The sequence below is a fragment of the Gorilla gorilla genome, chromosome 14 (genome assembly GCF_029281585.2).
Source record: "Gorilla gorilla gorilla isolate KB3781 chromosome 14, NHGRI_mGorGor1-v2.1_pri, whole genome shotgun sequence".
In the NCBI taxonomy this organism is placed as follows: domain Eukaryota; kingdom Metazoa; phylum Chordata; class Mammalia; order Primates; family Hominidae; genus Gorilla; species Gorilla gorilla.
Window position 1 is genome coordinate 46,528,558 of NC_073238.2, and position 12,376 is coordinate 46,540,933.

The window sequence follows — 12,376 nt, forward strand, 5'->3', positions numbered from 1 at the left end:
CGGATGTGGTGGCACGCGCCAGTACTCCCAGCTCCTCAGGAGGCTGCAGGAGGAGAATCGCTTGAACCCACAAGGCGGAGGTGGCAGTGAGCCAAGATTGCACCACTACACTCCAGCTTGGGCGACAGAGCAAGACTGTGTCTCAAAAAAAAGAGAATAACTGAGTCTCTTAGGGATCATAGGGTTAATGAAATGATCTTGTAAAGATGACTGAGAATCTGTGGCTCAAGCATCCTCCATCACAGAACTTTGTATTTCAGCCGATCCCAGCCAGGACACTGCAGTCACTCAGGAATCTCATTTCTGGATCCTCCTTCTTGTATCTGGACCCTCCCTTGGCTATATTCCTTCAGCGTTGATTAAAATTCCCCCCAAAAGTATTATCACTTTTGGTTAATTGGTGTCTCAGCAACCTTTCATGAAATATATGCCATCCTCCTCAAATTCCTTGAAGTCTGCCTCTCTTCTGCTGACCTCATACAGTAACTGCCTTCCAATTCCTCTCCTCCCCGAGTCTACTGTCCCCTCTGTTCGCCCTACACCCTGCCACCAGAGCAGTGTTCTTACAGGGAAGCAGTAGCACAGCAATCAGAAGTGCTAGGTGCTTGGCCTTACTTCACTAGCATTAGTTTAGTAACTCCTGGACCCAGAAATACTAAAGCAGCCAACAGCAGCGCCAGCCACTATAAATAAGCTCATTACTTAAGTGGCCAGGAAGAAGAGGTTTCAAGAATGTAGGCTTGCTTTACGAGAGTTAAGGAATTTGGTTTGACCATAACAGATGTCTACCGTTCTCTCATTTCACTGGTGTGGGCTTGGAAGATTGTTTAGAATGTCTGAGATTGTGCAGAAGATGTAAAAAATCTTCCAAACATAAGATTTTACAGGAAATCTTTCCCTGGAATTACTTGAGACTTGAGCTTGACCCCTCAGCTTGCATCTTTTTATAAGTGTTTTTCTTCCAATCCCATCTACAGGAACCACCTCTAGCAGCAATACAGTGGTTGCTGGCCAGGACAATTTCCCAGATGCTGAGGAGAACAAGATATTGAAAGAATCTGATGAAAGGTTGGTACACAAATTTGACTTAATATCCAGTGTAATGTTCTGCAATAATCTATACACAGACATCAATACAGGTTTGTGGAGTTTCATAAATTTTGCACATACATAAAACTCCTTCTTTGTTTTTAGAAACTCAGACTTACTTTCCAACTCTACTCAGTATATCCCTAAAGATAACAGTTATTTCTGTGCAAAGTCAGAGAAGAGAAAGATTAAGAACGGTGTTGTTCTGGTGGTGGTGGAATTCCGCTTACCTCAGGGCTTAGTAAAAACCATGAGTTGTTCTGCTAATGGACACAGACCATCTGGAATTAGAATTGCCATGTGAAATGTTCAAATCTGATTGTTGAATAATTTCTTAGGGATAGAGTAGTCATCTTGAGATGAGTTCTGTGAAACATGATTATTCTTATTTTACTTTTGCTTTGTCCTGTCTTGGTTAACCAAAACACTATCTTTTCCTGCTAAACAAAGTCTCCGTTCCCTCCACATTAGCTCTTTAATAATAATATTTCCCCCATATCTCAGCCTTCTTACTGCCTTGCCTATGAACTACTCGTCAGTAGTCAAATCAGAGTCACTGTTTCCTGCAGTTGATTGTGAAGATCAGGGAGACAAACCAGGAGAGAAAAACAAAACTCAATTTAAAAAAAATGAAAATTAGGATGATCCTCACGGTGTTGAAAACGACTTCAGCTGAGCATTTTATAGTAAAAGGTAATGAGGGAGCGCTTTTACTTAAGAAATTAGTAAAAAGGATGAGATGCTCACGAATTCATATTAAAGGTAATTTAGGGGATCAAGTGGTGAAAATAACTCACTTAGCCCAAAATGCCCCAGCAAGCCCACAGTGCTTCCTGTGCATTCTGAGGATTTCATCATGTGTATTGGGGCACAGTAGGGGCTGGCGTGGAGACGACCTGACACAGGGCTGCCTGCCCTTGGGACTCTGAAGGCTCCTTCCCTGATTCAGGCACCAGCCAGATTCCTCACTGCATCACTGGGCAGCTGTGTTACCTTCAGGCAGATGCTCATCCATACGGGCTTCCCTTCAGACTAAAAGCCCAAACCCAGCAGATCACGAATTATAGACCTTGTCCTTTGAAGTTCTCTAATAAAGCCTTTTATTTCTTTCTCAGGAATGAATAAAGGTTTTTATATTCCACATATTAGTGAAGGTACAAGATTATTAATTAACATGTTACTTTTTAAAATCTATATTTGCTATTAATATTACCTTCTTTGGAAAACTACCTCATGATAAAAGTCACAGTATTTCTCTAAAGATATTTTTACTTTCTAACTAGACTATAACATTCTTGATCATTTATTGTTTTGTCTGAGTTTCCTGTCTGAATTTTATTTGAGGTAGAAAGATGATAGATCTCCATGTATTACCATCTCATTACAAAGGCCTGTTTAGGCCAGAGTTCTGAGTGTCCTGCCTAGAGGTTTTAGTGGTGCCTTTGAACTTAAGAAGCCAGTAATCTCTCTAATATCAAGATCACAGAACATCTTCAAGAGAGATTTTCTTGTTTAGCTCTTACTCCTGCTCTGTCACCATATCTCTGCTGGTCATTGGAAAGCCTGATGCAATTATCTACCCATATATATCACACATATTCATACATGTCAGATTCTTTTATACTGACTATTTATCTACCTATAACATTGATTGATCATATTCACATATATGTGCAAACATATGTCTGTGAATATACTCTCCCAATGGACACCACTATTCCGTTGATCCCATATAGCACCTACACTATTTGTCTACTGTATTCTTTTTTTTCTATGAAAGTAGGCTGTGCCCTCAGCCTAAAATCCTTTTTTCTCCTCAGTCTACTTATCACCCTTCCTTCCTTGTAATCCCTGTCATGTTGATATATGGGTGCTTACAGACACACTTAACCACCAGATTTTAATTCCTAGAGAACACAGAGAGACTACGTATCTCTTACACCAAGCTTGTCCAACCTGCAGCCCACAGGCCACATGCGGCCCAGGACAGCTTTGAATGTGGCCCAACACAAATTCATAAACCTTCTTAAAAGATTATGAGATTTTGAGTGTGTGTGATTTTATTTTATTTTTTAGCTCATCAGCTATTGTGTTAGTGTAGACAGTTCTTCTTCCAGTATGGCCCAGGGAAGCCAAAAGATTGGACACCCCTGTCTTACACATATTTCTATCCTCAGTGATTAGTCTACTGTGCTGTGCATAGTAGGCATTTTAAAGTGTTTATTTGGTAAGTGAATGAAAATAGGAGAAATGTCATAGCCCCAGAGGTGGATAAGCTCTCCAACCACCACCAGTCCCCTTTCCCTTACCCTTTCAGTAACCCATCTTGGAGGACAGCAATTTACTCCTTTCTTTACAGTCCTTATATGCAGAGAGCCTACAGAGACAGTGTTGTTCAGAAACACCGCCCCAGGCTGCTGTGTTAACACACCTCAGGAGTGAGGCATCTCTTCCACCATATCCATTGTGAGAGAAGCATCATATCCATGGGCTGAGGGAAGCACCATATCCATGGGCTGAGGGAAGCACCATATCCATTGTGAGGGAAGCACCATATCCATGGGCTGAGGGAAGCACCATATCCATGGGCTGAGGGAAGCACCATATCCATGGGCTGAGGGAAGCACCATATCCATGGGCTGAGGGAAGCACCATATCCATGGGCTGAGGGAAGCACCATATCCATGGGCTGAGGGAAGCACCATATCCATGGGCTGAGGGAAGCACCATATCCATGGGCTGAGGGAAGCACCATATCCATGGGCTGAGGGAAGCACCATATCCATGGGCTGAGGGAAGCACCATGGAGTTGGACAAAATGACCACCTTGGCACCGTGTTGTTTACAACTAGATTAATGGTTCTTTGATGTGACTCAGTAATATTTAATAATGCCGTTCCTACTGACAAAAGCACAAACAAACCTTATAGCTTAAGTAAAAGAACATTAAAACAAGAGTAAAAGAATATGTGCCAAGCTAATGGGAGGGTAAGACAGTTGGTGTCTTAACTCCTGACTAAGGAAAACTATAACTTAACATTAACCTAACCTTGAGGCCCCAGTAGGCAAAGTAAGAAAAGAAAAATAAAGCAAATTTTATAACATTCAATTTTTTAAAAAAAAAGCTATTCAAGTTAACAGTAATCTATGAAACATTTCAAAATAGCTAGAAGAGAATAATTTGAATGTTCCTAGCATAAAGAAAAAATAAATATTTAAGATGATGGATATCCCAATTACCCTGATTTGATATTTACACATTAAATGCCTGTATCAAATGATCACATCTACCCTGAAAAATGTACATCTATTGTGTATTAATAAAAATTTTTAAAAACTATCAGAAAGTGTAACAGAAAGTACACCTAAGTCTAAGATTTTTCATGTAGTTTATTTTACTAGGCATCAAAATGAACATATATTTATTAAAAGAGTAGTTTATAGCAATTTTTAAAGTATGCAGAAACAATCTTCATAAGTTTTTGTTTTTGTTTTTGAGACAGGGTCTCATTCTGTCACCTAGGCTGAAGTGCACGAAATCACAGCTTACTGCGGGCTCAGCCTCCCAGGCTCAAGCAGTCCTCCTGCCTCAGCCTCCCAGGTGACTGGGAATACAGACATGTGCCACCACACCTAGCTCATTTTTTTATTTCTTGTAGAGACAGAGTTTCACTATGTTGCCCAGGCTGGTCTCAAACTCCTGGGCTCAACTGATCCTCCCACCTCAGCCTCCCAAAGTGCTGGGATTACAGGTGTGAGTGACTGCATCCAGCCATAAGTATTTTCAATATATCAATCTTAATAAAAGATTTTTATAAATTTATATGCCCACAAAGGGATTTTTCATAGAAAGCTAAAGCAGTAAACCTCACCTGTATAAATTTTGAGCAATCTATGTTGAAACAGAGATAATTTCTATCTAAATTGATAGTGTTGATATACACAAATATATATTAACTATCAGTTATCTAAGTATTATTAATTTGAGCTAAATCAACAAGGTAAAACTGAGGGGAACATTTCATCCTTCTAATTTTTCTCTTATCAGAGCTATTTTCATGAGGTATTTCTTAAGGTATGTACCTTTGATGTTAAAAGACATCAAAGATTCTACTTAATCCTTGAAATTCTTCGAGGGACCAGACCCAAAATAAGCTTCTTCAACCCAGAAAAGCAAAGGAAAATAACAGATTTTACAGTTGGGAGTCAGTTTTTTACTTTTTCCTTGCCAGACATACATTTTGCTACACTGTGGCTTCAGTCTTCTCCAGAACAAGGAGAACAGTCTGGAAGGGACTTGCTCCTCCCCTTTATTCCAGCCTCATAAACTCCACCCAGCACCCCTTTAAATCCAACTCAAAAGGGAAAAGAGATGAGTTGTCATCCATCCTGTAGTTCTTCTGGGTGCGGGTCCTCCAGAGCACAATTTAAAACCCGACACAGAGCACAGTTCATGGTAGCTGGAAGTGCTGTGGCGCTCTCCATCCGACGGAAACCTGCAGATGTGCCATTTTTTCATCACCCTGCTTTTGTTCCTTTCTGAATGATGTCTGGGCCTAACAGATGCTGTTTATCACTTTGCATTTATCAGCATAAATATGATTAAAGAACTTCTTCAGAAGGTAATAAGTTTGTCCTTTTTCCAATTTATTTTCATAAATACCAGTCTGATTTAGTTGGCTGATTTGTATGAAACTAAGCCAATGTCTTAGATATTCTGTTATAGATTCACAAATGCCCAAAAGATATAACAGTGAAGAAGGTTTGAGGTATGAAGTTACTGGGGAAAAGATAGCTGTCAGGATGGGGGAAATGTTGTTGCAAATATCTGAGAAGTGAATGAAACCAAGCTCATTACAGTACATTTCTGTAATTCAGCAAATCCAAATCACTGATGCAGTGCCCTAAGGTTGTACACCTGGAACAAGATGGGCATCTTAATGGCACATCCAGGAGTTTTTGCTGAAACATTACTCTTTCTCCACACGTTAGTGAGGACGGCAATAGCCCTGCACCTTCCAGTGTCCCCAAAAGAAATAGAGTATTGATCTGTTATGAGTTAAGTCAGAATACCCAGTGAGTAATGTAGAGGGACACACCTATTTTGGCTTGAGTTTTCCAGGTATTTCTAGATAGCCTTAGTTCTTTGTTTTGGCTACATATATATTAAGTTGATAAAACCTGCTGTGTATCATTTTATATAAAATAAATATAGACATACCATTTTGCCCACACTGCCCCTGAACCACACCCTTGCCCTACCTTGTAGGCCTCTGTTTGAGAAATATGCTACTGATTTCTTTCTAGAAATCCTAGATAGAAGCATAATAACTAATACCTTATAGTCAGACAGTGTCTTGCAGTTTTGGAAACACTCTCAAACATCCTTTCTTTTGATCTCCCAAACAACCCTAATTAAATAAAAGACAGAATATTATTATGATGCCCTTTTTGCAATTGTGGAAACAAGTTCCCCAAGAGGCCTTGGCCATGGTTACAGAGCCAGTGAGAGAGAGCTCAGCCTTAAAGCTCCATGCAGGGAGTTGGCATGGCACTGAAGGCCTCCTGCACTGCCACCTCCCTGCGGTCAACACTAGACAAGGTGTATAACTTCGCCTCCCCTCAGTTTCCTCATTGTAGAATAAATAATGCTTATATCAAAGATGAGTGAGCAAGATTAAATAAGATGATGTCTATGAATTAACTATACTTCAACGTTTTTATTTTCTTTGTTGTTGTTGTTTTGTTTTTGTTTTGTTTGTTTTTGGTGGGGGTTACTTCTTAACAAGCCACAAGAGAGACCAGACCAAAGAGTCCTTCTGGTTACATTACTCCCCAACTAGGACCTTTCCCTGAACACTCTCAAACTATTTTAAGAGAAACTTTAATGCTGGGTAAAGTCCAAGATTTATTATAAAGCTATTTTTGTGTATTTCCCATTCTATGTACTTTCAGTTGTTTAATCATTCAGGAAATATTTATTGACCACCTACTGTGTGTCAGGCTATGTAAATAAGGGAATCATGTTATTCAGTATCATGCCATTTTCTTTCCAAAGCAAATGTTACCATTTTCTAGTTCAATTGAAATATTAGGCTTAAATTTTTTATCTTTTCAAGGTTTGGACTTGTGCTTATGAGCAAGAGTGGCCACTGACCCTCTCAAGGAAACAAGAAATGTTTGGGGTACAATTTTTACAGCATTCCTTTAAGAAAAGCACCATTGGCAACTAGCAGCTGAAAAACCAACCGCTAAATCATAGTGTCAGTTTATGAGTAAGAGCATAGGCCGGGCGCAGTGGCTCACGCCTGTAATCCCAGCACTTTGGGAGGCCGAAGCGGGTGGATCATGAGGTCAGGAGATCGAGACCAGCCTGGCTAACATGGTGAAACCCTGTCTCTACTAAAAATACAAAAATTAGCTGGGTGTGGTGGTGCGCACCTGTAATCCCAGCTACTTGGGAGGCCGAGGCAGGAGAATTGCTTGAACCTGGAAGGCAGAGATTGCAGTGAGCCAAGATCGCACCACGGTAGCGCAGCCTGGTGACAGAGTGAGACTCCAACTCAAAAAAAAAAAAAGCGCATATGCACACATGTTAATATTTCATTCTGGTTGTTCTTGTATTTGAAGGTTTAGTAATGTCATCAGAGCCCACACTCGCCTCGAGTCAAGATACAGCAATAGCTCTGGAGGATCCTATGATGAAGATAAAAGTAAGTACCAACAGGCTGTGGCTTTCAGACGGAACGCAAGTGGTCAGAGGATGGAAAATGAGTGTTCTGATTGTTCTTGGTCTGATTACTAAAAGGGCCTATAGATATTAAGTAACCATTTAATCCACCTATGCAGATGAGCATAGAGTCAGCATCCTCAAAAGTTAAAAAAAAAAAGAAAAAACCATGGACAAATCAAAATTATAAAAATTCAAACTACCATCCACTCCTGTGTTTATATATATATATATATATATACTTTTTTTTTTTTTGAGACGGAGTTTCGCTTTGTCACCCAGGCTGGAGTGCAGTGGCACCATCTCGGCTCACTGCAAGCTCCGCCTTCTGGGTTCAAGTTATGTTCCTGCCTCAGCCTCGTGAGTAGCTGGGACTACAGGCACCCGCCACCACGCCCGGCTAATTTTTTGTATTTTTTAGTAGAGACGGGATTTCACTGTGTTAACCAGGATGGTCTTGATCTCCTGACCTCGTGATCCGCCCGCCTCGGCCTCCCAAAGTGCTGGGATTACAGGCGTGAGCCACCGCGCCCAGCCAACAACATGTGTTTTCTAATGGGACTATGACTTAGTGTATTTTCCCCAGATGCATCACCAAGAAAAAATGTCAAGAATATAAAAACACGGCCGGGCGCGGTGGCTTACGCCTGTAATCCCAGCACTTTGGGAGGCCGAGGCGGGCGGATCATGAGGTCAGGAGATCAAGACCATCCTGGTTAACACGGTGAAATCCCGTCTCTACTAAAAAATACAAAAAATTAGCCGGGCGTGGTGGCGGTTGCCTGTAGTCCCAGCTACTCGGGAGGCTGAGGCAGGAGAATGGCGTGAACCCGGGAGGCAGAGCTTGCAGTGAGCCGAGATCGCACCACTGCACTGTAGCCTGGGCGAAAACAAATGTTGCGGTTCAGTTTTTCCACCTATCTTGCGAGTGGGTTTAACCTTGAAGCTTTGAAAGGCTGCTCACTCAGGATAGGATCTGTTCCTATGTTGAATTTCTCAATGGCATAGTCTCCATAGCCTATTGAAAGCCTCGCTAACCTGGAAGTTAGCTTTGTGACAGGAATTTCTTCTGGTAGTTGGGAAAACCAAAAAGGTCAGTGCATTTACTGATTTTGTTTAAGCCCTGGACAGCTTCTGTAGATATTGAGCAGATACAGAGTATTAGTTGGTCACAAGTTACAGAAATTCTGAAGCCAAAGAACGCTCCCAGTGACATTTTACATTTGCTAAGGGAATCAGTATCTTGTGGGATTTATTCTTTTTTGTCAGAAATTGTAAATATACTGACATTTCATGAGTTAAGTTCATTTCGTAAGTTGGTGCTTTGAATTGTTGTTTTGAATTGTTTTGTTTTTACAGAAATGTGCAATGTCAGGTAAGAACTAGGTAGTTCCAATAAGGCCACATTTCAGCTACCCTTGTTCTACATCTGAATGCACAGACAGGCAGTTCTCTACCATTAAAATACTAATGGAAGGCGTGTCTGAAATCCATATGTAATTATCATGCTCTAACGTAGGTTAAGTTTCAGCTATGTCCCTATAAAACCTTCACTAGAGCTGTCAATAGGAAGTAAAATAAAGCTGTTTGTGTTTTCCTTCCTTTGTGTGTCCCCTCAGGGGATTGTACCATCCAAACACTGAATAGTCGGATCTCAGTACCATAGGCCGTTACTTCTAGAAGGCACCAGATTTTAGAGATGAGGAAAGTAGTACTTGAGAAATGGAGAGTTGGTTCAAGAAAAGTCTGGTTACTGTGGCAATATCTGGTAACCCAAAGTTTGAGGACAGAAAAATTTAAGTTTAGGCCACCTTAATTCCTCTCAGCACATTTTGGCTGATTGGATATATATCTGAAAACATCATTGAAACAAAGAATAACATATCCCTTCCTAACAGAAATCTCACAATTTACTTTTTAATTCTTCAATATTCTCCCTTTTTGTTTCCCTTTCAAGTTTTATTGAAGAGTAGCTAGTTACCTAGCAGTACATTTGGCAACTGACTTATCCTGGATGATTATCTGAAAAGTTAATTTGCTGCAAGTAAGTTACTTGTAGGTAATTTGCTGAGAGTTAGAACTGAGATGAGTTACTAGTGCATCTGCTTTAAATTTTTTCCAGGCTAAAATTGTTGTGGCCAAGCTTCATGGCATAGAATTATAGGGTTCTGGTTGCTCACTTGTCAGTGTATTAGAAAAAGCCAGTAGTCACTCTTCCTGAGGGAAGTCCTGACCTTTTCCACTGAAACCCTCTTAGCCACATCCCATGAAAAGTGGGATGTTCTTGGTTCTGGTTTTCTGATGCCTGTCCTCGTTCAGAGCCTCAGTTGTCACAACAGGAAGACACCCCTCCACCAGCTCTGTAAATGTTAAGGCCAGCATTCTACACTGGGCCAGCAGCATCAAATCAATGACTTCACACTACCTTGCAGAAGTGAAGGAAAGAAAAATTATGTTGTTATAAAATTGCCTAAAGACGACATAGTATGTTCTTCCTCTTAATACATAAACTGATCCCAAGAATAAACCAGCTGGTCTGCAGCCAAATACCTGGGTTAAATCCTGTGCCCACCTGTATTGCTCTTCTTAAATGCTGCTGGCCTGCTTTGGGAGCATGATAAGAAATAAACATGAAAAGTGTTGCTATACTTATTTTATTTTATTTTTATTGTTGTTTTTGAGACAGGGTCTCACCCGTAGCCCAGGCTATAGTGCAGTGTCACGATCTTGGCTCACTGCAGCCTCTACCTCTGAGGTGCAAGCAATTCTGCTGCATCAGCCACCCTAGTAGCTAGGACTACAGGTGTGTGCCACCACACCTAGCTAATTTTTGTATTTTTAGTAGAGACGGGGTTTCACCATGTTGGCCACGCTGGTCTTGAACTCCTGCCCTCAAGTGATCCACCCGCCTGGGCCTTCCAAAATGCTGGGATTACAGGCATGAGCCACTGCGCCTGGCCTGTACTTACTTTAAAGATAATATTGTGACGTTCATTCATTCAACAAATATTTATTGATGCTTTACCATGTGCCAGGCACCATTGTAGGTAGTAGGGAGAAAACAATGAACAGAACAGAAGAAGTCCCTACTCTCCTGGAGCTTACATTAGAGTTGGGGAGGGAGGTGGTGCTGGTGAATTGGTGATCCATGGGTGGAGGGGGAGGGATAAAGCAGAGCGAGCAGGGTAGAAAGTGATTGGGGTTGGGGGTCAATTTAAATAGAGTAGTCAAGGAAAGCTGCTGTAATAAGATGATATTAGGGCAGAGACTTGAATGAAGCAAAGAAGTGAGCCATGCAACTGTCTGCAGATGAGCATCCTAGCCATAGGGAGCAGCAGATACAAGGGCCCTGAGGCTGTATGGGGCCCAGCCTGATCACAGAACAGCAAGGAAGCTAGGATGAGTGGAGTGGGGTGAGCAAGGGTACGCTGGTAGGAGATAAGCCAGGAGAGGAACATGGAGGGGGAAGACCTTGTAAGGCCTTAAAGGCCACGGGTGTGGATTTGTGGAGAGCCGCTGGAGGGTGTTGAGCAGAGAAAGAGACACTACTGAACTTGTTTTACAAGAATTGGTCTGTCTGCTGTGTGGAACATAGACCTCAAGTGATCTACCCGCCATGGCCTCCCAAAGTGCTGGGATTACAGAGGTGAGCTACCGCGACCAGCCAAAATTGTGCTTTGTTGAGATGAGGAAGACTGCAGGACAAGGATGGAAGCAGTGAGACAGTTAAGGAGGCCACTGCAGTGGCCCACGCAAGAGAGGATGGTGGCTTAGTCTAGAAGTAGTGGTGAAGATGGAGAACAGTGCTCAGATTCTGGAGATGTTTTGAGGGCAGAGCTCTCTGAATATGTGGATGACAAGTTACTGAACCTCACTTTCTTCTCTACAAAATGGGGATAAAATAGATACCTATTATTGGGCCATTAATATGTGAAATGCATAGGCCAGTGCCTGGCGTCAAGTAAGCCCTCTGTGCTAGTTCCTAATGTTATGATTTTTATTATTATTGTTATCATCATCATCACTGTGATTATTATTTGGGTATGGGATATGAGGGGAAAGTCAGGGATGACTTTAAGTCTCTTGTCCTGAGCAAACTGGAAATATGAAATTGTGCTTTTTTTTTGAGACAGAGTCTTGCTCTGTCACCCAGGCTGGAGTGCAGTGGCATGATCTCGGCTCACTGCAACCTCCACCTCCTGGGTTCAAACGATTCTCCTGCCTCAGCCTCCTGTGTAGCTGGGATTATTACAGGCGTGTACCACCACCCCTAGCTAATTTTTTGTATTTTTAGTAGAGATGGGGTTTCACCATATTGGCCAGGCTGGTCTCGAACTCCTGACCTCAAGTGATCTACCCGCCTTGGCCTTCCAAAGTGCTAGGATTACAGGGGTGAGCTACCACGACCAGGCCAAACTGTGCTTTATTGAAATGAGGAAGACTGGAGGAAGAGCAAATTTTCATAGAGATGGGAATTCAACACGATTTAATGTTTTTCTTTTCGTATATCTGTATTCTGCTTTGCTTTATAATGAATAATTATAAATTAGTTACCAA

The 12,376-nt window shown here is 41.6% G+C and overlaps 1 protein-coding gene across 5 annotated transcripts in view; it reads left to right on the forward strand.

Annotated features, from left to right (window-relative positions):
* The window catches only part of FRY (FRY microtubule binding protein), a 451,440-nt gene that overhangs the window by 363,384 nt on the left and 75,680 nt on the right, over nt 1–12,376 (forward strand). For all 5 annotated transcript variants that reach the window (XR_008671085.2, XM_055360541.2, XM_055360538.2 and 2 more), the window contains 2 exons: nt 978–1,068; nt 7,720–7,802. Coding sequence is in view for 4 of the 5 variants with exons in the window: in XM_055360541.2 (XP_055216516.1) it covers nt 978–1,068; nt 7,720–7,802 (174 nt within the window). In the remaining variant the exon portion in view is untranslated. The remainder of the gene's footprint in view (nt 1–977; nt 1,069–7,719; nt 7,803–12,376) is intronic.